At 40.4% G+C, this 26,165-nt stretch overlaps 1 protein-coding gene across 5 annotated transcripts in view; it reads right to left on the bottom strand.

Moving 5' to 3' along the window:
* ATAD2 (ATPase family AAA domain containing 2) overlaps positions 1–26,165 on the bottom strand; it is a 100,281-nt gene that overhangs the window by 34,305 nt on the left and 39,811 nt on the right. For all 5 annotated transcript variants that reach the window (XM_043539130.1, XM_043539131.1, XM_037892046.2 and 2 more), the window contains exons 12-18: positions 25,434–25,608; positions 24,400–24,488; positions 21,427–21,586; positions 16,105–16,195; positions 15,249–15,563; positions 5,410–5,536; positions 4,041–4,227 (exon numbers count right to left, since the gene is read on the bottom strand). In XM_043539130.1, coding sequence (XP_043395065.1) covers positions 4,041–4,227; positions 5,410–5,536; positions 15,249–15,563; positions 16,105–16,195; positions 21,427–21,586; positions 24,400–24,488; positions 25,434–25,608 — 1,144 coding nt within the window. The remainder of the gene's footprint in view (positions 1–4,040; positions 4,228–5,409; positions 5,537–15,248; positions 15,564–16,104; positions 16,196–21,426; positions 21,587–24,399; positions 24,489–25,433; positions 25,609–26,165) is intronic.

The raw sequence follows: 26,165 nt of genomic DNA, 5'->3' as shown, positions 1-26,165 counted from the left end.
CCTTGAGTCAACTATGAAACAAACCCAGTTATAAATTATTACAGGTGATTTTGTATAATTTTATTAAAATTAATGTCTTGCCTAGAGTAAAAAAAACAAACAAAGACACAGGCAACAAAAAAAAGGATTGAAGCCTATTTGAATATTACTATAGGAGTGACTTTTCCAGAGAAAGATAGAAACATTAAGAAAACGTGCACTGATGTACGTCAAGGAATTTAAAATTCCAGAGAAAAGTGTTTGTTTTAAATTACCTTCTTATTGTGCACTGTTTACCAGTGCGGACACCAAGAAAGTGGTGGTGGGGAAAAATTAATTTTGATGGGATGAGGGTAATCCCTGTTAGCCTGACAGCACGGATTCTAATGAAAAATCAATGTGTATTTCGGAAAACTGTCTCCTACCTTCCTTCTGGAAAGATAAAAAACTGGGAGCAAGAAAAGATGCATTATTTTAAGATGAGAACCTATGCTGCCAGAGATCAGACAGGAAGGAAGGATGGCCAGTTCAGTGGTTAGAGTGCTGTCTTGGTTCATGGAATACCTAGGTTCAATTCCCTGCTCTGCCACAAACATCCTGTGTGACCCTGGGCAAGTAACAGTCTCTCGAGGTCTCAAGTCCCCATCTGTGAAATGGAGATAATAGTGCTTCCCTACAGAGGTAGATTAAAGATTACAAGGCACTCAGATATTACTGTGATGGGAGGGCCACCTAAGTGAAAAAACAGACATGACCACAGATTCAGTCAGCAAAAATCATGGTTTTAGATTTCTGAAAGCGGCACTTTTATAACTATACTAATAGAATTGTTGGGGAACAGCTAAACACGGTGCTACCTGAATAAGGCCCCCAAAATGCAACAGGTGAAATTGCTGATAAGGCTTGCTAAATTTTGAGCAAAAAGTCCCCTGAAAACCCACATTTGGAAAAGATAAGAACATGCTGACATTAGGTAGGGCATGGTGTTTTCTATAACTTTCCTAACTCTCATAAGCAAAATAAAGGTTATGTTACATACACCTCTACCCAGACATAACATGGTCCTCGGGAGACAAAAAAAATCTCACCGCATTGCAGGTGAGACTGCGTTATATTGAACTTGCTTTGGCCCCCCCATTCCTTGTTCCCTGACCACTCCCTCCAGAGACCCCCCCCGTCCCTAATCACCCCCAGGACCCCACCCCCCCTGCTCCGTCCTGACTGCTCCAACCCCTATCCACACCCCCTGCCCCCTGACAGGCACTCACCGGCAGCGGCTGGAAGCGAAGCAACGCAGTCCCAGCCCGCTCCACTCCGCCACCTCCCAGCTGCAGCGCTCTGCTTTCCGCTGCTGGTGAGTGCAGGGAGGTTGGGGAAAGGACGCCCCCTCCACTCACCAGCGGCGGGAAGTGAAGCGATGCGGCCCCAGCCTGCTCTGCTTTCCTTGCCCTGGCCCCAGCCGTGTCGTTTGGGGGTGGGGGGGGTGTTGGGGAAAGGTCCCGCACTCACCTGCGGCGCGAAGCAGAGCGCCACGGCTGGCAGAGTGGAGCGGGCTGGGGCTGGGCTGCTCCGCTTCCGCCGCTGCCGGTGACTGCGGGAGGGATCCCTTCTTCCAAGCTCCCTCCCCCGAGCGACATGGCCGGGGCTGGGGTGAGGGAAGCAGAGCAGGCTGCTCCCAGGCTCCCCATTAATCCCCCGGGCCACTCTGGGACTGCGGGGCCCCCAAAAGTGCCCGCCCCACAGCTCCTGCCTCCCAGACCTTCCGGGGGGGGAGCCCTTGACCACCCCTGAGACCCTCTGCCCCTTATCCAACCCCTCGGCCCCAGCCCAGCACCCTTAACACGCTGCTCAGAGCAGTGTGTCGGAGCTTTACCACGTTGTATGCGAACCCGCATTATATTGGGTCGCGTTATATTGGGGTAGAGGTGTATGTACTGAACCATAATATTAAAAGATAGAAAATTGCTGAATGGTTTAAAAAAAACCCAAACAAACAAAAAAACCGTTATTAACCTTCCATAACTGCTGTTCTTCAAGATGTGTTACTCATGTCCATTCCGAAGTAGGTGTGTGCTTGCCCCAAGCACCACCAGCCAGAAAGTTTTCCCCTCAGTGGTATCTGTCAGGTTGGCTCTGGTTGCGTACTCCTGGGGTTGCACACTCACAGCACCAGTATAAAGGGTCCCACCAACCCGCAGCCCCCTCACTTCCTTCTTGCTGGCTAACTCCAACAGAGGGGTAGGTGCGGGAGGGACTTTTGGAATGGACAAAAGCAACACATCTTGAAGAACAACAACAGTTATGGAAGGTTAGTAACCGTTTTGTCCTCCTTCACATGTTTGCGCATAACCATTCCAAAGTAGGTGACTCCCAAGAAGCTGCGCAGATGGAGGGTTCAGATTTCATTGGCATGCTGATTGTAATACTGCTCGGTCAAAACCCATGTAATCTCTCACTTGCTGGCTGATGGCATAATGAGATGCAAAGATGTGGACTGACAACCACATTGCTGCTCTACCAATGTCCTGTATAGGAACCTGAACTACAAACGCTGCTGGAGATGCTTGAGACCTTGTGGAATGCGCCGCCAGCGCAGGAGGAGTGGGGACCTTCACCAGGTCATAGCATGTGTGGATACAGGAAATGATCCGCGAAAAAATTCTCTAAGCTGAGACTGGAAGGCTTTCATTTTGTCTGCAAAGGCTACAAAAAGCTGAGTAGATTTCCAAAATGACTTAGTCCTTTCTATGTAGAAGGCTAGTGCACATCGGACATCCAGTGAGTGGAGTCTCTGTTCCTATCTGTTGGCATGTGGCTTCAAACAGAAAACAGGTAGGAAGATATTCTGGTTACTATGGAATTGCGAGACTACCTTTGGAAGGAAGGCCAATTGTGGCCACATTGGAACCTTGTTTTTGAAGCAGACTGTATAAGGTGCTTCCGACATAACGGCTTGGATCTCAGAGATCCTTCTAGCAGAAGCAACGGCCACCAGGGAGGCCACTTTCCAGGATAGTTAGAGCAGACAGCACATTACCAGTGGTTCAAATGGAAGACCTGTTAGCCTTGCCAACACCAATTTGAGGTCCCAGGGAGGGAGTGGCTGCTGTACCTGGGGGTATAATCTCCAGGCCCTTAAGGAAAGGACTACACACAGAGTTTGAGAAAACAGAACGGCCATTCACCCATAGATGCAAAGCTGAAACTGTCACCAGATGAACCCTAATACATGACAATGCTAGGCTTTGTTGTTTCAAGTGGAGCAAGTAATCTAAAATGAAAGGTAGTGTCAACTGTGTAGGTGAGGCTCCTTCTGCACAGATCAGATCAAGAATCTTTTCCACTTTGCTAAGTGGCTCTAGTGGATGGTTTTCTGCTCCCTAAAAGCACTTCTTGAACTAGTACAGAGCATGCTAGCTCTGCAGTGTTGAGCCATGGAGCTTCCGGCTGTGAGATGAAGGGACTTGAGGTTTGGATGACAGAAACAGTTGTGGGAGATCAAGTCTGTTTGGGAGTTTTATTAACAACTTATCAGTACAACAGGGCTTCTTTCAAATACATGGCTAGAACATGTCAAAACAGAAAGGCATTTTATGTGTATTAAGGAGGAAGAGAAAAGAAGCCTTTTTCTTTAGTAAATTCAAGGGTATATTAGAATGTGTTCTCAAAACTATTCTCAATAACTGGGGTGGGGGTGGCAGGAGAGACAAGAAAGACAGAAGGAAGGGGAAAGGATTGAGAAAAAGGAGTTGCTATGATGGAAGATTAAAAAAAACCCAAAAACCTCTTACTGTTCTTTTATAAACAACTTCATTGCAGAAGGCTAAAAAGGACAACGTTCCATTTTATCTGTATGATCATTACCCAAAGAAAGGAGTGGCCTTTCCAACAGAGATGAAACAGGACACACAGACAGACACAAAAAAGTTAGAAGACACCCATTAAAACTGAACCACAAGTCATAGTTTTGCTAGTCTCACTTGAATCATTTTGCTCCCAAACCACTCTGGAAAACAATTTATTATTCTTAACAGATTTAAAAAAAAATAAAATAAAAATACCTGTGCACATGTTTCTTCAGGTGATGTGGTACTGATTCCAAACAGAACTGAGAGATCTAACGTGTACACAGTGAACTTTTCCAAAGCATGTATTACTGCTGGTGCCAAATGAGAGCCCTGTCCAAACCCGGGCTCTCCAACTATCAAGAGCCTTGGTCTATAAGATGTTGGCTGACGATAAGCACTTCTAAAACAAGAATTGTGAAAATCAGGAAGTTTTAAGTAATTAAAAAAAAACAAAACAAAAAACAAGAACTAAAAACAAAACAAAATAATTTCCCATCAATGTACGAATGCATAGGTGTTGTCGCTCTCTACTCTACCATAATTTTAGAATACAAATAAAATAAATAAATAAATAAAATCTGTACTGTCAACAATTCTGCTTATTCTCTTACATAAGGCATCAGATATACCAGAAAAAACAGTAAAGCTGTAGTAGTATAGGTTATGGATTACAGTAAATACATATACTTACATTACTTCTACCACTGATTTGTTTTTATTTCATTCATTTCACTTGTTCAGTCTTTCCACACAGTTTGGTCGTTAATCTAATACAGTGAGCAAAGTCTTTCCAGTTTCTTAATTGTTTTGTTCTTATGAACCATGTTTCTGAGTGTAGTACTGGTTTTTGCAACCATACTATTACAATGCACTTAATGGCTAGAATCTTTGACGTGAAATAGGCGTACGTCTTTAAATTCAGTAAATTAGAACATCTCCTCAACCACCACAGTAATAGGAATTTGGCAGTATCTCTCACTGCAATAACTGGTGGTCCAACCCAAACTAAGACTCCATAAAAGTATGACTTCTCAAACAAGTTTTTGAGGATTCTCGTAATAAATCAGTAAAATTTATTATTATTTTAAAAAGATTAACGTAGCTATTGTCAAATTAAGTAGCAAATTACATAACAGCGGGGGCGGGAATAACAATCTGTTAGTTACAATGGAATACAAGTATGTTCAAATATATAAACTTTGAAACTAAAAGTATAAAGGCATCAAAAATGTCTAAAAGAAAAATACCAATGTGATTTAGAAACAGGCCAAACTACATACTTTAGATCTCAATCCTATAAGGTGCTCTAAGGGGTGGGTGGGATGAATCTCCAAATCTCTGTGCCCCAAGCTTGAGAATCTCCTGGAAGGATTAGGGCCTTTTTCCCTAAATTTTGTCAGTTCTAATCAGATACTTTCACAACAATTTTATCTGCTTGTTTCTATGTTTATTTCTGGCAAAGACTGGTGCAAGAAAGCAAAACCCTTCCCTTACCCAAAAAAGGAAACAAAACCCAGAACATCTCTCTTGCACCAAAGGATCCAGCAGCCTAAATCAATTTGAAGAACAAAAAGACAAGTACCTGTTAAAATTAAGGACATTTGCTTTCTGTTTATTAGAAGTTTTCTGGGAAAGTGGATTTTCAAACACTGAAGGCACTTCCTCATCACTATATATTAAGTCACTTTCTAAAATATGACTTGCAACATCTGAAAAAACAAAAAGGTTCGTTAATTCTCCTGGGAACTTCGTATTACTCACTTGCAAAGAAAAAAAGTTTTATTTACAATTCAACACGCTAGTCTGTGGTGGTTTATTCAATCCAAAGACAATTTTAAAACACTTTAGAGAAGCAGCCATTAGTCTGGGAGCACGTGTAATTCTGTGGGCAAGTTAATGATGGAAAGAAAATTAGTAAAAATCTACAGAAACAATTTCAATGGTGTCGCCCTCTGCTGCATGGCAGGCGGGGCTTGCTGCCCCCCTGGCTGCCAGCTCCAGGTCTTCTGGTTGGTGGTAACGGGTCGAGTTTCGTATCATGCAAAAACCCTTTCTACACAAAAACAATGGTACCAAACATGACAAACCTAGAACTGTGTAGATATATATTCAAGAAAATGTTAAAAAAAATTAAAATTGTACTTTAATACAAGCCTGTCAAACATTTAGCCCTCACAAAGTTAAAATGTGGCCCTTGACTGACAGTACTGTGTTATCAGCTAATGCTCAGAATATACCTGATTAATTTTTTTTAATGATACATATTACTATAAATGGAAAGAGTGCTTCAAGGTAGGGCAGTCAAGCAATTAAAAAAACCCAATTGCAATTAATTGCGCAGTTAAACAATAACAGAATACCATTTATTTAAATATTTTTGGATGTTTTCTACATTTCAGTTACAATACAGGACACAAAGTGTACAGTGCTCACTTTATATTTTTTTATTGAAAATATTTGCACTATAAAAAACAAAATACTATTTTTCCAATTCACCTAATACAAGTACTGTAGTGCAATCTCTTTATCATGAAAGTTGAATTTACAAATGTAGAATTGTGCAAAAAAAAAAAAATAGCTGCATTCAAAAATAAAATAATGTAAAACTTTAGAGCCTACAAGTCCACTCAGTCCTATTTCTTGTTCAGCCAATCGCTCAGACAACAAGTTCGTTTACTTTGCAGAAGAGCATGCTGCCTGCTTCTTGTTCACATCACCTGAAAGTGAGAACAGGCGTTCGCATGGCACTGTTGTAGCCGGTGTCACCAGATATTTACATGCCAGATACACTAAAGATTCATATATCGCTTCATCCACCGTTCAAGAGGACATGTGTTCATGCTGATGACAGGTTCTGCTCAACAGCAATCCAAAACCATGCAGACCAACGCATGTTCATTTTCATAACCTGAATCAGATGCCACCAGCAGCAGGTTGATTTTCTTTTTTGGTGGTTTGGGTTCTGTAGTTTCCACATCGGAGTGTTGCTCTTTAAAGACTTCTGAAAGCATGCTCCACACCTCGTCCCTCTCAGATTTTGGAAGGCACTTCAGATTCTTAAATCTTGGGTCGAGTGCTGTAGCTATCTTTAGAAAGCTCACATTGGTACCTTCTTTGCGTTTTGTCAAATCTGTAGAGAAAGTGTTCTTAAAATGAACAACAGCTGCTGAGTCATCATCTGAGAGTACTATAACATGAAATATATGGCAGAATGTGAGTAAAACAGAGCCGGAGACATACAATTCTCCCCCAAGGAGTTCAGTCACAAATTTAATTAATGCATTGTTTTCTTAACGAGCATCATCAACATGGAAGCACGTCCTCTGAAATGGTGGCTGAAGCATGAAGGGGCATACGAATGTTTAGCATATCTGGCACATAAATACTTTGCAATGCTGACTACAAAAGTCCCATGCAAACGCCTGTTCTCACTTAGTTGTGACACTGTAAATAAGAAGTGGGCAGCATTATCTCCCGTAAATATAAACAAACTTGCGTGTCTTACCGATTGCCTGAACAAGAAGTAGGACTGAGTGGACTTGTAGGCACTGAAGTTTTGCATTGCTGTGTTTTTGAGTGCAGTTATGTAACGACCACAACCAAAAAACCCCCTACATTTGTAACTTGCATTTTCACGATAAAGAGATTGCACTACAGTACTTGTATGAGGTGAACTGAAAAATACTATTTCCTTTGTTTATCAATTTCACAGGGCAAATATTTGTAATCAAAAATAATATAGCGAGCAGTATACATTTTGTATTCTGTGTTGTAATTGAAATCAATATATTTGAAAAAGTAGAAAAACCAGCCAAAAATATTTAATAAATTTCAACTGGTATTCTATTGTTTAACAGTGTGATTAAAACTGCGATTAATCACGATTAATTTTTTTGAGTTAATCACGTGAGTTAACGGCAATTAATCGACAGCCCGACTTCAAGATGATTTGCCATCATGGCCAAAAAAAGCAGTGATTCAGGGTATTGCTTACGATCTTTATTAGGTCAAGAGTTGTCATGAGGCACTGGTTAAGTAAGACATCAGCATGCAGCCTGACATTACTGGAATCCACCCACAAATGGTATGCACATAGTTACATAACATAACAATTAATTACAATCCCAAAGAAATTTATAACAAATGGATGGAATGGCTAAGTAGCAGAGGCTAAGTACAGATTGGTTGGCTTTGCTTTGATTGGCACTGAAGAGGAACAAATGGTTAGCAGAAATGCTCCTAAAGCACTTATCGAAGATGAACTGTGGGACACGGATGTAGTTTTTAGTAATCCTATCTGCAACAATGAATCACCTTATGTCAAGGTTCCTTCCCCACTCTGAACTCTAGGATACAGATGTGGGGACCTGCATGAAAAACCCCCTAAGCTTATTTTTACCAGCTTAGGTTAAAACTTCCCCAAGGTACAAATTATTTTTCCTTTTGTCCCTGGACTTTACTGCTGCCACTAACAAATATAACAGGGAAAGAGCCCACTTGGAAACGTCTCCCGCCCCCCTCCCCCAATCCCTACACCCCCTTTCCTGGGGAAAGCTTGATAAAAATCCTCACCAATTTGCATAGGTGAACACAAACCCAAACCCTTAAGATCTTAAGAACAAGGAAAAGGCAATCAGGTTCTTAAAAGAAGAATTTTAATTGAAGAAAAAAAGTAAAAGAATCATCTCTGTAAAAGCAGGATGGTAAATACCTTACAGGGTAATCAGATTCAAAACATAGAGAATCCCTCTAGGCAAAACCTTAAGTTACAAAAAGACACAAAAACAGGAATATACATTCCATTCAGCACAACTTATTTTATCAGCCATTTAAACAAAACAGAATCTAATGCATATCTAACGAGATTGCTTACTGACTTTTTACAGGAGTTCTGACCTGCATTCCTGCTCTGGTCCCGGCAAAAACCAACACACACACACACACACACACACACACACACACACACACACACAGAGAGAACCCTTTGTTCCCACCCCCTCCAGCTTTGAAAGTATCTGGTCTCCTCATTGGTCATTTTGGTCAGGTGCCAGCAAGGTTGTCTTAGCTTCTTAACCCTTTACAGGTGAAAGTTTTTTCCTCTAACCAGGAAGGATTTAAAGGTGTTTACCCTTCCCTTTATATTTATGACACCTTAAAAGCCCCAAAAACCATGGTAATGAAAGTGCTGATGTCACCAGTAATACATAGTTTTTTTCCTGACAAGAGAAGACTGTTTGCAGCTACCAAATGTTTTATGGAAAAGCATTTTGTCCTGCAGTTTGTGGGAGTCTTAGGGATCCACACTGAATGCCAAGCCTGAAAAAATAAATACATTTGACCTGTACTGCTACTTTAAATGGTGCATCTGTGATTGCAGTGACTTCAGCACCTGCAAAACAGAACAGTAAGCAAGGGGAGTACAAGGGTTTCCTTTTATCACAAAGCCTCATGCACGAGCGCTTCAGTGAAAGACAGGTTTCCAAACACACACACACACATACATATATCCATCCCCACCAAGGCATATGCATAATCTACCACTACAAGTGGCCATTGGTTTAACAATTAATTCCAAAACCTATAATAAATTCCTTGTGCAGTTTATGCACAGCATTGCTGTAGTCTGTGGAGGAACCAAAGTACTCTGTCTGGAGACTGCAATTGCAAATGAGGTTCTTTGCCATATGGAATTCAATGAAGGGTTGTACATTCCTCTAGACCTCATCAAGGGTAGTTTTATATTTTGTCCTGCCAATTACTTAGACTTCCTTGAAGATACAACAGATAGCAAAGGTACCCTTCATGCTACTGTTATGATCTGCTATCAGGAGCATATTAATGGGGATCAGTCCCTCAATTTCTCTCTGAACCAGCAAAGAACCATTCCTTGAAGGAGCTTCCTGACTTCATGACTCACTCACTTTCCTATCAAGGTCCAAAAATTCCGAAGTCCAAGAAGTCCAGTTTTCAATAAAGCAGCAGCTAAATCAACTACAGTAGAGCTTTCTACATTCACTTACCTTGTTAACCTTCCCAAAATTATTGCGAATGTTAGTGGGAGTGCATCCCACTAACATTCACAACAACTTTGTTATTGTGCAGAAGTGGGATGCACTCCAGAGGTGAAAAATTACTAACTATGGCTTCAGCTGAAGAGATAGAAGATGTACCCTCAAATGTTCCAGACACGCAGGTCATACCATACTACATCATTTCAGGAGAAAGGTATATTCCACCCTGGTCAGCCTTTAACTCAGGAATCCATGAGGTGCTATAGCAAATGACCAAGTATGTATCCTGCCAATGATACCTGCTAACCCCACTGATTACTCAGTTCAATTAACATTCCTTATGCAGATGGAATGCATGAACAAATACAACTGCTACTCGAGGAATTCTGAGCCACTGTGCACACACAGAATTCATGTCCCATGCAGAATTTTTTTTCTCTCCACAGAAAATACGTTCCTCTGGAGAAGTGCTACAGTTACACCTTTTGCCCACCGGGAGTTGCTGCGGCACTAGAACAGAGAGCAGCTGTGGATAGGAAAGAGAAGAGGCTACGTTCCTCATAGCGTCTTGCCCATGGGGCCAGTAAGGAGGCACAGGACATGGGAGGAATGGACAGCATAGGACACATGGAGGAGAGGGGGAAAAGAGACAGACTGGGTGAGAACATTTCATTCTGAGGCTACAGAGAAAATACTGGACTGTGAAGAAGTCTACCTCATGTTTGATATGTATGCAGAGGAATCAATTAAAAAATATCATTAGAAAGAAGTGACTCCATGGTATTGCATCTGTCCAATACAAAAAATCAATGACTCCACGAACATTTCCAATGTCACAGTGAAGAAGCTAGTGTCTCGTACTTGCATGAAGGACGAGTTAACCACATACCTTGCAAGTAAAATGCTCCAACATGTGAAGAATTGTTTGAAAAATTGTGCCGTCACATGGCATGATGAAGGTGCTGCCTTGTGATGTTCAGTGGAGTTTCTTTGTTGGTTCCCATGAGGAGGATGACACTAAAATTTCCTTGACTGCTGTCAATGCCACAGAGAGGTGTTCTTCTAAACTCCGGATGTTTGCACAAGACAGATGTTCTAGTGCTCTCAGAGATGCTACCCAAGACCTCTGTAAGATTCTGTTTTTGTGCTGCTGGGGAACGGAATTGCTATATATTCCTCAGATGTGTTCCTATCACTCGGACCATTGAGAGCCGCTCTTTCCAGCCAGCCTTCCAGTAGTGTCATATCCTGAAAGACCATGTTATCCTGCTGGAAAGCATTTGATTCAGCCTCTGTAGAGACTCTCCTCACTCTGAAGGTGCTTGTGATGGCAGAGACTGTCGCTGATGAAATCATAAATGCACTGGAGAAGTTCATATGCTGAGTTTATCATTTGAAGACCAACATTATGACACATGCAGAGCTACACTGATAATGTTTTCTAAGAAGCAGACAAATGGAGAAAAACTACCCCCAAAAAGGGGAGCATTAATACCTGCTGTTACAAGGGCAAATGATCAAGCAATGGAACGGCTCCAGGATGACTAAGAACATCCAAAACTATCCTCCTTTATCAGGCATGGATACGTCTGATCACAACAGTTGTGTGTGAAATACCATGTACTCCTGGAATTAATTCTCCAGCTACTCAAATGCTTGTGTGAAAAGAACAGATGCTCACCACCCTGCAAATGTTTAGTCAGCAGCCTACCTTGTACAGAGATATAGAATCATAGAACTGGAAGGGACCTCAAGAGGTCATCTAGTCCAGTACCCTGCACTCAAGGCAGGACTAAGTATTATCTAGACCATCCCTGACAGGTGTTTGTCCAACCTGCTCTTAAAAATCCCCAATGATGGAGATTCCACAACCGCCCTAGGCAATTTATTCCAGTGTTTAACCACTCTGATGGTTAGGAAGTTTTTCCTAATGTCCAACCAAAACCTCCCTTGCTGCAATTTAAGCCCATTGCTTCTTGTCCTATCCTCAGAGGTTAAGAACAATTTTTCTCCTTCCTTCTTGTAACAACCTTTTATGTACTTGAAAACTTATGCCCTTTCTCAGTCTTCTCTTCTCCAGAGTAAACAAACCCAATTTTTTCAATCTTCCCTCATACATCATGTTTTCTAGACCTTGAATCATTTTTGTTGCTCTTCTTTGGACTTTCTCCAATTTGTCCACATTGTTCCTGAAATGTGGCACCCAGAACTGGACACAATACTCCAGTTGAGGCCTAATCAGCGTGGAGTAGAGGGGAAGAATTACTTCTCATGTCTTGCTTACAATACTCCTGCTAATACATCACAGAATGATGTTTGCTTTTTTTGCAACAGCGTTACACTGTTGGCTCATTCAGCTTGTGGTTCACTATGACCCCCAGATCCCTTTCCGCAGTACTCCTTCCTAGGCAGTCATTTCCCATTTTGTATGTGTACAACTGATTGTTCCTTCCGAAGTGGAGAACTTTGCATTTGTCCTTACTGAATTTCATCCTGTTTACTTCAGACCATTTCTCCAGTTTGTCCAGATCATTTTGAATTTTAATCCTATCCTCTCCTAGCTTGGTATCGTCTGCAAACTTTATAAGTGTACTCTCTATAACATGATCTATATCATTGATGAAGATATTGAACAGAATTGGACCCAGAACTGCAGGACCCACTCGTTATGCCCTTCCAGCATGACTGTGAACCACTGATAACTATTCTCTGGGAATGATTTTCCAACCAGTTGTGCACCCACCTTGTAGTAGCTCCATCTAGGTTACATTTCCCTAGTTTGTTTATGAGAAGGTCATGTAAGGCAGTATCAAAAACCTTACTAAAGTCAAGATATACCACATCTACCGCTTCCACCCTATCCACAAGGCTTGTTACCATGTCAAAGAAAGCTATCAGGTTGATTTAACACTATTTGTCCTTGACAAATCCATGCTGACTGTTATTTATCACCTTATTATCTTCTAGGTGTTTGCAAATTGATTGCTTAATTATTTGCTCCATTATCTTTCCGGGTATAGAAGTTAAACTGACTGGTCTGTAATTCCCTGGGTTGTCCTTATTTCCCTTTTTATAGATGGGCACTATATTTGCCCTTTTCCAGTCTTCTGGAATGTCGCCTGTCTTCCATGGCTTTTCGAAGATAATTGCTAATGGCGCAGATATCTCAGTCAGCTCCTTGAGTATTCTAGGATGCATTTCATCAGGCCCTGGGGATTTGAAGATATCTAACTTGTCTAAGTAATTTTTGACTTGTTCTTTTCCTATTTTAGACTCTGATCCTACTGCTTTTTCTTTGTTTGTTTTTTGGCCAGTGAAAGAGTGCAGCACACATGAGGATCAGTGTAACAATGTGTCTAGTAGTGGTGCCCTAGACAGAGACTACTTTGATAAATAAATGTTTTCAATCTTATACATCAAGGCTAACCTTCCTAAGAGTATCAATGTCTTTTTTTTAAAAAAATTGTAAGCAATGCACCCCTGTGTTAAAATATAATTTTAAAAAGTTTTAAAATAAACATTTTCTAGAATATATATCTACATAGTTGTTCTAAACTTGTCATGTTTGGTACTATTGTGTTCGTGGATGAAAGGGCTTTTGAAGGATACCCAATTTGGCTGATTTCCATGACACTATTATCAAAATTTCCACCAGCCAGAGGACCTGGAGCTCGGAGGGCAGGGAGTACTGCCTTCCCCACTCCCCACCATACCACCGAGGGTGATGCTTGTATCTTTTTACAAGTTAAATGTCACCTCTCTTACTTTTCGATCACTAATTTGCCCAAGGAATGAGATTTTACTACATCATGTTCCCAAACTAAATATATAAAAGTGCAAATAATATACAGCTGTTAGAACATGTTTATTCTCAAGAGGCACATATAGACTATGTGAGGGATTGTCACTTACAGTGCAAATACTAAATACAATTATAAAATTCTTCAGGGTAAAAATTCTGTTGTTTCTATGCCTGAAAAGAACCATGCATACTTGCAGACAAGTACAACCTGTGCACTCTGCATAACATGAACTCTAATTCTGCAGGAGAGTGATGCTTAATATAATAGCTCTGAAATGCAAGTTGTAGTGTAATTATTATTTGTTTTGTATTAAATTAGATATAAATCTTAATTGTGAAATGTTTTACAGTTTACTTTATGCTTTTTTCAAATGCACTAAAATTCTGTATGCTCATATTCAAGTGCAGCGTATATGTCGTAGGGCAAAACTAGAGGTTTTAGCTTCAGAAAAAAGGGCAGAAGAGGAGCTGGATATATGGCAGTTGGAAGGAAGGAATTTTCTCACCCTTAACCGCTGGTGGGCAGAGGTTTGCACATGTCAAGACACGATTGCTAGCCATGACTGAAATCAGGACTATTAATTCTCAGTAAAGACAAAGTTTTGAAGTTGTTCAGAGAGGGATTGGATGTTTATGTATAAGTAGAATTTCCAGAATTATAACAGTTAATGTTAAAAGGGGGGGAGGGACATAAAATCCTCATACTTTAGGTTTTGCAACCAATCCCTACCTATTAGGGATGATGAGGAGACTTTACCGGGCATCTAGATTATTCCATGTCTGCCTACTGGGGGTTTCTTGCACCTTCTTTGAAGAATCTGGTGATGGCTGTTTTTGGAGACAAGCTACTACAGTAGATGAATCACAGGTCTGCTCCAGTATGGCAATTCCCATGTTCTCTGGGCTTTAGCATTACCACACTGAGATGAATGAGTGTAGTTCACACCTCTCAGATCTATTATTTCATGCTATCTCAGGACAAAGGAATACAATTACAGTAGAACCTCAGTTATAAACACCTCAGAAGTGGCGGTTGTTCATAACTCTGAACAAAACGTTATGGTTGTTCTTTCAAAAGTTTACAACTGAACATTGACTTAATGCAGCTTTGAAACTTTACTAAGCATTTTTCTTCTGCAGCTTTCCTTTTTTTAATAGTTTAAATTTAAACACAGTACTGTATTTGGTTGGGTTTTTTTTTTTGGCCTCTGTTGCTGCCAGATTGTGTACATCCAGTTTCATGTGAGGTGTGTGTTTGACTGATCAGTTCGTAACTCTGGTGTTCATAACTCTGAGGTTCTACTGTATGCACTATTTTACATATGGGATGTTCTTGTAAATGTAAGGAATGAAGTTAAGCCTAAATTTCTTTCAACAAAACTCTGTATCTGGGGTAGATTCCATGGCCACAGAACCATGGAAGACTCAGCCATCACAAATAACCAAAATTCTACTATCCAAAAGTTTACATGCACACACGAAAATTGGGAAATGTAAATACATTTAGTGTGTTAACGTCACAAATTAATAAAAAGCTTTTACCGTGACAGAAATATGCAAGAATTCAAAATAAATTAATAAAATAAAAATAATAATAGAGTGTTTTACCTGTCTTTTGTCCTTTTTTTATTCCAAGCTCCACATGTGGAAACACTCTTTGTAGGGCTCCTAAAATTCTGTGAAGTGTTTTTTCAAGCAGTGGTTTCGAAACGGCTGAAAGTGCTTGGCCAGGTGAAGTCACAGCTCTTTGAGAAGCTGGTATAGTCTTCTGCATAGCCACAACAAAATCCTTAGCTGTTATTTTAATAGAAGAGATATCCAACTGCAACTTCTCACTGCTAGTGTATATCTGAGGATAACGTCGGCGCAAGGCACACAAAGCAGCTTCAGAACATATGGACTTAATATCTGCACCACAATATCCTATGAACAAATAAGTGAAATTTAGTTCTTTGTCTCAGACAACCAAAAAAGGTCTAGAAGCAGCATATGCAAAGCTAGAGTATGTAACTATCTGGCCCACCAGGAGATGAAGCCTAACAGAGGCAGCATGCTCAACCTTCTGGGAGAAAAAGGAAGGGATATAAGTAAGAAATGCCTCATACTGCTATCGCCCAACTACTCTGCTGGTGGTCTTCTCTGCCTGTGCAAAGCCTCACTGAGCTAAGTGGGGCCCTGAGCAGACCCATTACAAGATTGCGTTCTTAGTGGTCTAGATGGACTTCTAAAAGAGAAGTGCATCCAGCCCCCTTTGCCAGAAGAATGGTGAAAGTGTGAGTGTGGTTAAAAATAAATGTCTATATTCATATAAAAACAACCTCTAACAATTAGTGGATGAAAAAAATCAAAGAAAAATAAGTATTTTAATTAAATAAGCTTAGTATTAAGCTTTTAGATGAGAATGTGCTAAACTATAAGTTAGTCACTTGTATTCTCTGATAACTCTTTTGGTTCTTAATCTTACCAACACATTTTTCTGCTAACTCTTCAAGAAACGCGTCCAATGGCTTAGGGGTCCAGTCTCTTGTGTGAATCTTGAGAATCTCTTTTCTAGCCTAGAAATAAAGACTTTTTTTTTTAAAAAAAGAGCACATCCTGTTTTTCCCTGTAAAAATCTTTAGTTTAAAAGTAGATGACAATATAATCACCTCTTTTCTTAAAAAGGAAATGTTGATATATTACTAGAATTTACTTTCCTAAAATAGTGACTATTCTTTTCAACAAATTTAAGGTTTTAGATGCTTCTTAAATTGGACACACTTCTTTTCAGGTGTTCCTTTTAACAAGGAAAGCCATTGAAAGCTCCCAGGACAAAAAGTGAGTTCTCTTAAGTTTAAGCCTAATGATCTTGGAAGAATTCTCTCCACTTCTAGCTAAGGTTGGTAACGATATATTTTTCCTAAGGAAAATTTCCCAAATTTATAGAATCACAAGTTCAAGATGGGAGACCTGTTAGTTCAGCTACCTTCCCGGTGGATTGATTTAAAATCAAGGCAATGTAAATGATTTTAATCAAGATGAAAGCCTTAATTTAAATCATTAATTTTCCATCAACTTTTCAATTTTTACTTCAGGTTTTTTTTTTTTTTTAAAAAGGAAAATAAGGTGCATTCTTCTTGCTTGATATAACCATTAAACCTGTTGATTTATAGCTAAATAGAGCCATTATACTAGATTCGGTACATCTTTTTGCTACCTAGAAGGGTACACTATAAACTGTATACATTTATTTAAACAACTATATAGCTTAATATTTTCAGTTTATTAATTGTACATTTTTAATACGCTAAAAATGATGAACAATATATTGTCTATTTACTAGTACCATGCCATATTTATAAGGCTTGACTTCAAAAGTTAGATTTTTTCCCTCATGATTTTTTTTTGTACAGCAAAAGCAGACTTTTACTCAGTTTTGGATAGTGGCTCATGGATTCAGCATATTTTTTTTTTATTTAAAATGTTTTAAGAGATAATAGGAAGTTTAGGCCTCAATATATTTTGTATTAAATTCAGATTTCAATTTTAAAACACATTTATTTTTAAAAACAAAGTGGCCTTGGCTTTATGTTTTATATTTAGACTAACAGTAGCAATTAAGACAAGTTTTATAATGGTAATAATTGCTATTACCTGGCCTAAACAACTGTCACTGAACCAGAAAACCTGCAAGGGGCGCTTTGTCCCCATTCGGTCTTCAAAAATTGAATCTCTGGCTAAATACAATGATTCCTGAAGTATTTCCTGGCATTCAGATTAATAAATTAGACTAGGGGTTGGTAGAATTCTTCCACAGTGCAGCTCACGTAAAATAGAAATTATATTTTAAGACCACCTCCTTTCCCATTCATAATCACACCATCTATGCAGGAACTATGGCAATTATTTTAAAGTAGTATTTATGTATTTTTACCAGTCTTTAACCCATTAACCTTTCTGGCCCTTCTCAAAAACCGTCAGTCACAGTGTATTTTTTGCTTTTCATTTCATATCCCCTCTTCTCCACTTTCTTCTCTTCTCCCCGCCCTTGCTTTGGCCACATGTTTCTCCGTTACCTGGTCTTCCACTGCACATACTTCCTTCCTCTCAGTTTGGTTCCCTTCATCCCCTGGACATTCTTCTTCCACTGCTAGTTGGTAGCCCTTGTTTACTGTTGGCTGCATTTCCTTCTCACAATCACAATTAGTGTAAGCAGATAAGCTAGCTCCTCCAATTTTGCTTCCAGTTATTTTCACAAGCCTCCAACATGCTCTTCACAATGAAAACCTTGGACACTTAAGGAAGCAGCTGGAAACTAGGATGACAACCAGCACAATATAACTAGCCATCTCTGTGCAGAGAACCAGTATCTGCTTCAATGACAACAGTCTGGGAACTGCCAAGTTAGTTCAAAATGATTTTCAGTATGCAAACACTACTTTGCCTCTCACATACTACTCACTTTATCCATCTAAAAGTTTGTAGTCATTCAGTCAGCTTTATCTAGATCTGAAGTTCTCTCCTTCATAACAGAGATTCTTCTTAACACATTAATAGAAGTACTAGCAGTTCAGATTTTTAGCTTGTATTCAACCTATTTAAAAAAACAAACCACACAGTCCCTCTACCAGAAAGGGTCAAGATTATTCTAAATAGGTGAGGCATGCTTTTGTGTTATACATTTTAGGCCACATTAACAGTACAGTGTGTCAGTCCAACAGCCAACTGGCCTAGTGGTCAGGCAATGGCTCCACAGCTCTCTTCAGTCTGCTCATCCTGGAGGGAGCCCTGCTGGGTTGTATACTGTGGGCCACAGTTCCTTCTGTATGCCTCTTCTCCCCCCACCTTGGGATTCTGACACAACAAAGGCTAGGGGGTCCCAAACCAGGGCCCTAAAGGAGTGGTGCAGTGTCTGGATCACTTGGTCCTCCCGAAGTTACGCTGCCTTACGGGTCACTTCCTACTGGGCTGTGGCTCCTCTGTCTGGGACATGGTCCCAGTCTTAGCAGTACAGTATCAGCACAGTCCACCAGGGAACAACGTCTCCTCCTTTGAGGCCTCTCTTGGGTTCCCAACTGCAAAATGGGGTGGAGAATATGGATCACTGCTTCTACAGTGGCGTTACTAATGCTGTAATCACTCTTCCCAACAGTTCCCTGTGTCAGCCTCACTTCCTGGTACAGCCTGCAGCTCTTTCCCCGCCTTGCCTCTGGGCTCCCAATGCCCTTTTAAGCTGTTCCTTCAACTGCAGCATGCCTGGCAGCTGCTAAGGAATGTGGTCTTCCTTGCCCAGTACTGACCCATGCCTTGCTCTAGGTTAGCATGGGGTCTGTAAAACCCATCATACAGTGAAAATTGGTTTCAATCTCAAGTGTCATTTACTTTAAAATGATTTTTACCAATACTGATGTTTGCTCTAAAAGATCTTAACAGACCATTTCCCCAGGAGTTATGCTTTACTAAGACAAAATTCAAAGGTTCACAATGCCGTAGAGCCTTAAGTGGCCCAGACAGCTCTGCTCCATAGAATAACTGGGTCACCAGTTCCTTTTTAAAAGGTGGTAACACAGAGAGAAGTAGAAATACAGTAAGAGGAAGATAGTGTTTCCACATGCCTCAGTTGGTAGACTTCTAGGCACGTGCATCAGGGAAGTAGAGGTGAGACTGATGTACAATTAGGACAAGAACCTTCAGGCCTTTCATAGAATGTGGAGGGAAGAATTTGGATTATAGATCTTTGGAACTAGCCATCTACTTCTAAAGTGTCAAGTTATCCCCAAATTTATTATAGTGCAACTCCCATTTCCTTAATTTTTATTTTATATTAAACAGAGAAGACCCTCAACTTAAAAAGTTTTTGACATCAAGGAGAAGGACTAGCTATTCTGAGTTATTCATATTTAATATTTCAACTCATACTTTTGATTAAACAGCAAGAACATTTTCAACGAACGGAACAAAATGTAAAGCTCTTCAGCCCAGCTGAGTTTGAATGTTTGCAAAAGCCCAGTTTAAGTATGTAAGAGAACAGGCACTGAGAATCTACCAACAAAAATAACTGTTACATAGACAACTTCAATCCAATAATGCCTAATAGGTAACCTAATCGTATTCTGTGTTGAATTTGAGCTAACCTGCACTTCTTTTCTTAGGTTTTAATAATTTTAGTATGATCAGAAATACCTGTCACTAGGTACCAGGATTAATATATTTTATTTTTAAGGATATTATTTTTTTATTTTTAAGTGTTTTACAGTAGCTAGAAATTATAGAGGGGTAAGGTTAGGGTTAGAACAGTGCTGACAACATGGCTGCAGGAGCTCCGAGCACTGCCAGTGATCCTGCAGGTGGCTGCCTGCATGGACATGGAGCCCAAGATAAAGTATGGAAGCAGAAACTCCAGGCCAGGACTGAAAGGAGAATGATGAACACTCAGCTGTGGGGTTCTACTGAACCATTCCCGCCTGGGGATGGCCCCCACATTACTGGCTGGTGGTTGAATAAGTGGGGCCACAACAGTGGAGCTGCAGAGGGTTCTTTGCATGGCTGTGGGGTTGGTGTCACCTAGTTCCCGCAGGTGTGAGAAATACTGCGATCCTGGTGAGACAGAGCAGAGACCCTGGGCCTGGGCTGTGAGGAGGAAGACAAATCCCCGGCTTCAGGGGAAGCTGCCCCACTGCTGAATGGCTCTGTCCCCATCCAAGAGCTATTCAGCAGTGGGTGGCCTCCCCTGTGTGGCTGGAGGCTCGTTCTCCTGGCCAGGGTGTCTCTGCTCTGCCACACCAAGACTGCAGCCTTCCCTGCACCTTCTGCCTACAGGGACTGGGTATCACTAGCTGTGCAAGAAGCCCTCTGCAGCCCCGCTGCCATGGGGGTGTGGCCGTGACTATGGAGCTTCAGAGGGCTCTCTGCACCTGCAGAAATCTAGTGTCACTGGCCCTGCAGCAGTGCAAGGAGGGTCGGGGGAGCTGCACTCCCGCTGACTGTCACCAGTCAATATTTTTTACTGACATACTTCAATTACAATAAAATGCTTCCAAGCCTAAACACAGAATGTTAATGATGAATTCAAATGTTTAAGGCACTGGTACATCGTAGCACTTTAAGCACTGCGCCCAACTTTACCATGCGACTATTCACACACTTAAAAGATAAACGTGTGCTTAAATACGTTACTAGATGGGGATTTAAAATACACACCCTCCCCCTTCCCCAAACCTCAAAACAGCAGAACTGATATCCATATTAAAACACAAACTTCAGATTAAAACGAGTCTAGTGGGGTTGCCCACCACCCAGATGTAAACACCACAAAATTAATTTTTCACAAAGGCAACTTTGAACCAGGCTAACATCAGAAGTGTTAAGTAAGCTGGAGCACATTTAAAATGTTAATCCAAGGGTAGCTCATAATTAAATATAGTTATCTGTCACATATACCATTCTCTCATTTTCAGGTTCTCTCTGCTATATACACTGCCATATTTTATAGCTAATTGCAGGCCACTGTAATTGCGTCATTAAGTGTCATTATCTGGGGACATTCAACTTTTCTGCATGGTCAAAGTGGAACTAGTGCTACAAAATTGATGGTCAATGAAACGGTTTTGTACAAGTGGTGTTTTCAATACCGTACCTACACTCCACAAGAAACAATTACCTCACCTCTTTATCACTCAAGTAGTAAAGCACAAAATCCCAACTTCACCATTCCCAAACATCCTTCATTACTCCACAATACACGGTGGCTTATGCTATAAAGAAATAATTTGACACCTTATTGTTAAGGTTGAATTGAAGATTTTACCTCTTTATCTGGCAAAGTGAAAAGGAATTCTCTGTCAAAACGTCCAGGTCTTCGTAAAGCAGGATCTATGGAATCCAGTCTGTTGGTAGCTCCAATTACCACAATCTCTCCTCTGCTATCCAAGCCATCCATAAGTGCCAGTAGCGTAGATACAATAGAACTGACAGAGAAATGCTTTTATTCGCTCAGTTTACTAAGCCTTTGTTACATTGAGCGTGACCTCTCTTCCCAAGTTTCAATCAAGAAAGGAAAAGATTTTGTTGCTGGAATTATTTTTTGGTCAGTAAAAGAGCCTTTTATGATATTCTGTGTAGAAAATTTATCCCCCCCCCCCCCCCAAGATAAGCAAACAAAGACCACAAACACACCATGATAGAATCAAAGTCTTGAACAAGCCTTTTTGAATCCAAAAGGTAAAGATTGTACTTGCAATCTAAGTAACAAGAGGATACCTACACCAAAGAGGGCATGTCTGTACAGAATCTACCACAATATGAATAGGGCCTCTTGGCACTACTCAATACAAACAATAGTATTACTTGTAATAAGCATACTATGGTCAAGCCTAACTTAAACAGCAGGGAATCCCAAGTTATGCAAATATCCCCCTCTGAGCTCTAAAGGGTTAAAATCCATTGCTGACGTAATAACCTGGTATATGGATTTGTGTACAGGCCCAAAGTCCAGAGTTTGGTCAAGAGGTCAGAGGCCTAGCAATAGCTAAGAGAAGGCAGAATAACCAAAGAAAACCTTGCTTTTGCTAAGATATGCCTGATCAGCAAAACACCAGATGTTGGGGGCAATAATTGTGTCTTATTTAAAGTTGCAAATAGAACAAAGAAGCCCTGTTTCTGTTGTGTCAGTTTCTTCTGTATGGAGATGTTCTTCCCACACATCCAACCTTGAGTTTATGAAAGGTTCAAGTATGTCAGTATAAGATATGGCCTCCTCCCACCTCCCTTTCCCAGGGACCAATGCCTGCCTTAAAATACAAATGAACAACTTGAAAGACAATCTTTACTGCCATATACTTTCACGGTTTCTTTGCTTTTACTCCTAGATATGTATCTGTTGGACAATCAAAGGAGCTACTTCATTCCTTTGGACCCCATTTGGACCCCAATCAGAATTCAACGTATATATTTTATATTAATACATTTATTAAAGTACTAATTAAATGTTAAATTGTTAACTTGAGACCATGGGCGGAGACATTATGTAACCTTTGACCATTGGCTACTGTGCTATCATGTCTTGCTGCTAGACCTACCCAGGGAAGTGGGACTGCCTACCCTGTCACTCTCCCCCGCCCATGGAAAATCCATATATTCCATTGTGATCAATTAATTGACAGTGTCTCTGAGCCTAATAAGCAAGGTGACACTCTGTCAGTGCTGTACATAATAAACTCTCGTGCTTGAACTCTACACGGTGTGGATTTATGTCCTTCAAGCTCTCTTCTATTTATACCTGTGCTGGCCTGTATGTCATCCATTGTTATTTTTTAATGTTCTTCATTTTCATACTGGCCCAAAGTTTCAATGTATTGCCAATTTCTGTACTAAAAGTGCCAAATGGTAAAGTTGTTGCAGGAAAGCTAGAGATGTTGACAGCTGGAGCTTTTGGCACCCCAGAAAACCTGGGGCTTGTTTACAGTTAAAAAAGCTGTAGCGCTTCAGTGTAGACACTACCTACGCTAACAGGAGCTTCTCCCGTCAGTGTAGGTAATCCACCTCCAAGAGAGGTGGCAGCTAGGTAAACAGAAGAATTATTCCTAGTGCCGTCTATACAACGTGTTAGGTTGTTACAGCTACAGCTCTCAGGTGTGTGAATTTTTCACACCCCTGAGAGATGTAGCTATACCAAATTAGAATGCTAGTGCAGACCTGGCCCTGGTGGTGCTTTTTTTTTTTTTTTTAAGCAACCAGGAGGCAGCTGATTCTCAGTGCTATGGTGAAGATATACCATCTCTTTCGGATTGGGGCACATGCAACTTCAGATGTGGGGGATGTAGGACTGAACTTCTCATAACTCTACCTCAGCAAGCTCTGACAGTAACTTCACGCCACCACAAAATACACCCAAGGCAAAGTACATTAACTTGATGGTTTTTGGACTTCAAAAGATGACACCCTAAGAAGTCTAAGAGGATGAATGGAAGCAAGTCACACTTCTCTCAGAGCTATGGTTTCAGGCTGCATACTGAGACAGCAGACATAACTGCACTGGTTCACACTTGGTTCTCATTTGAAGGTTCTCATTGCAACCATAAAGGCTAAAGACTTTGTTTTAAAATGAAGTTTTGGATATTGCAACAAAATTATAAGGAAAAGGAGTACTTGTGGCACCTTAGACACTAACAAAAAAATTATTTATTTAACAATTATAAGGCAGATTCAAAGAGAATTTTGCAGTTCAAAGGGCAACAACCGATTTTATATATATGGCCCTGATGATGATATTGCTTGAAAAGGGTTAAATCCACAAGGAAAGCAAACAGACAGACTGGAAATATAATTTCATTTGGAGGGTTGTACAAACATAGGAGCGTGTCAGAGAAATTAAATTACAAAAAATTAAAACACCACACTGAGCTTGCATCCGATGAAGCGAGCTGTAGCTCACAAAAGCTTATGCTCAAATAAATTGATTAGTCTCTAAGGTGCCACAAGTACTCCTTTTCTTTTCACACTGAGCTTGGTATCACTACAAGATCTAATTACTTGCAACTTAATACTACTCAAGTTTAGAGAGGCCTCCCAATGCTGATGCCCCTATATATATACACACACACATATATATATATATATATATATATATATATATATATATATATATATATATATATATAAAAATAAATAAAACACACACACACACAAGAATAAAAGACTACTAACACTATAGCCTCCCCCTCTTACAAGTCTCAAGGAGATTTTAACTCTCTTCGACTTTTTAAAATATAAAGTGTAATACCTGTGAATTTGATCTTGTCTACTGGATCGTACAGGAGCCAAACCATCTATCTCATCAAAGAAAATAATTGAAGGACGCATCTGATAGGCCTAAAAGGAAAGGCAGACTCAGGAATATTGAAACAATAATAGATGTAAAAAATAATGCACCCAAAAAACTACATTAGAAGAACATTAAGCACTCAAAAGTTAAGAAATGCCAGAATTAATGCCACACAGATTCCTGGACGTTATTTACTTTCAAAAAATCCCCCAAAACAAAAAAAACCCTACCCTTAAAAAACAAGTTCTATCATGTACAACCATATTGACCCTCCTACCCCACATGGAGTCATCAGGAAGGTTCAGGCTTTTATAGCCACAGCACCGACCTCTACCACTTGAGGTAACTGAATAACTGGTAGCAATAGTAGGCAGTTATTTTCTATATGGACCAGCCACTATGAGTAGATGAGATACACCCTTTGCCAGTCAGTTCACAGCTATTCGCTGATGAGAGAGAAATGTAGAGACACATGACTCCTGGGGTACAGCACCAGGTCCTGGAGGTGAGCATGCCCTGGTAGATATAGGCCTGTCAGACTCCATGTTCTCAGACTGTATCCTTCTCCCTTTGCTCCCCATCCATACCAACCCAGCTCCTGCAACCCCCCTCTGCACCTTTTTATATCCTCCCCATGCGCCTGCCAAATTTCAAGTATCTCACCAAAGCATGGAGGCACTAAAGCTTCTCAATGAAACACCTGTAAGACTATTTTTTTATATATATTATATAAAAAGGCAAAAATAAATTTCCTCCCCATCTTACCCTAATCACGTTCCCTGAAACATTTGGACAATTTTTACTAGAACTTTAAAAAATTCAGACGGGCACCACCATATAAAATTTCAGCCCCAAGAGTTAAAGCCTTGAAAAGTTATAAGCAAGTGAAAACAGAGCCTTATAATAGAAAGTGTTTGGCAACCTTAACTACAGATATCAATACCAGCTCCACATAGAATAAAAAACAGTGTATAGTCTAATTCTAATATTACCTGATCAAATAATAAACGAAGCTGTCGTTCAGATTCTCCCACCCATTTACTGAGGCAATCAGCACCTTTTCTCATAAAGAAGGCTACTCTTCTATCACCCTGACTGCACTCATTAGCAAGTGCCCTAGCAACAAGGGTCTTTCCAGTACCAGGTGGACCGTAGAACAGACAACCCCTGTAAAATACAAGAGTTCCCATGTTTCAGTTGTGATACACTGAAAAGGAACAGTAACTGTTCCAAAGAGCTTTAGGTCTAAGAAACAAAACAGCAATATATGAAGGTTGATGAGGGTGGGGAGGTGGGGAAGGGGAAGAGAATAGAGAAGGGGACATAACAGATTAAAAATCAAAATATATGTACAAATTTGATATACATATATACAATTTTATTTAACAAAAATATGTTCATGTATTTTGTTAGATACACAGATTTAAAGGCTTGAAGGGATTACTATGATCTAAGTCTAACCTCCTGCATAATAAAGGCCATAAAATTTCACCCAGTGAAGAGGAGGAGAGGTTAGTTACCTGATGGTTACTTGAGTTCTGAGATGTTTTGTCCAGACCATAGGATGTGTGTGTGCCCGTGTGCTCTCAATGGGAGACTGCAAAGTAGTGTCTGCGTACCCATAACTTTGCAGAACAGCACCTTGTGCTCCAAATGAGGGCATATAGGGAGGACCAAGCTTGCCACCACTCAGTTCCTTCTCGACCATGAAGCCAGAACTCCGT

The sequence above is a fragment of the Chelonia mydas genome, chromosome 2, assembly GCF_015237465.2.
Source record: "Chelonia mydas isolate rCheMyd1 chromosome 2, rCheMyd1.pri.v2, whole genome shotgun sequence".
NCBI lineage: Eukaryota > Metazoa > Chordata > Testudines > Cheloniidae > Chelonia > Chelonia mydas.
This window is presented reverse-complemented; position numbering and strand designations above follow the sequence as displayed.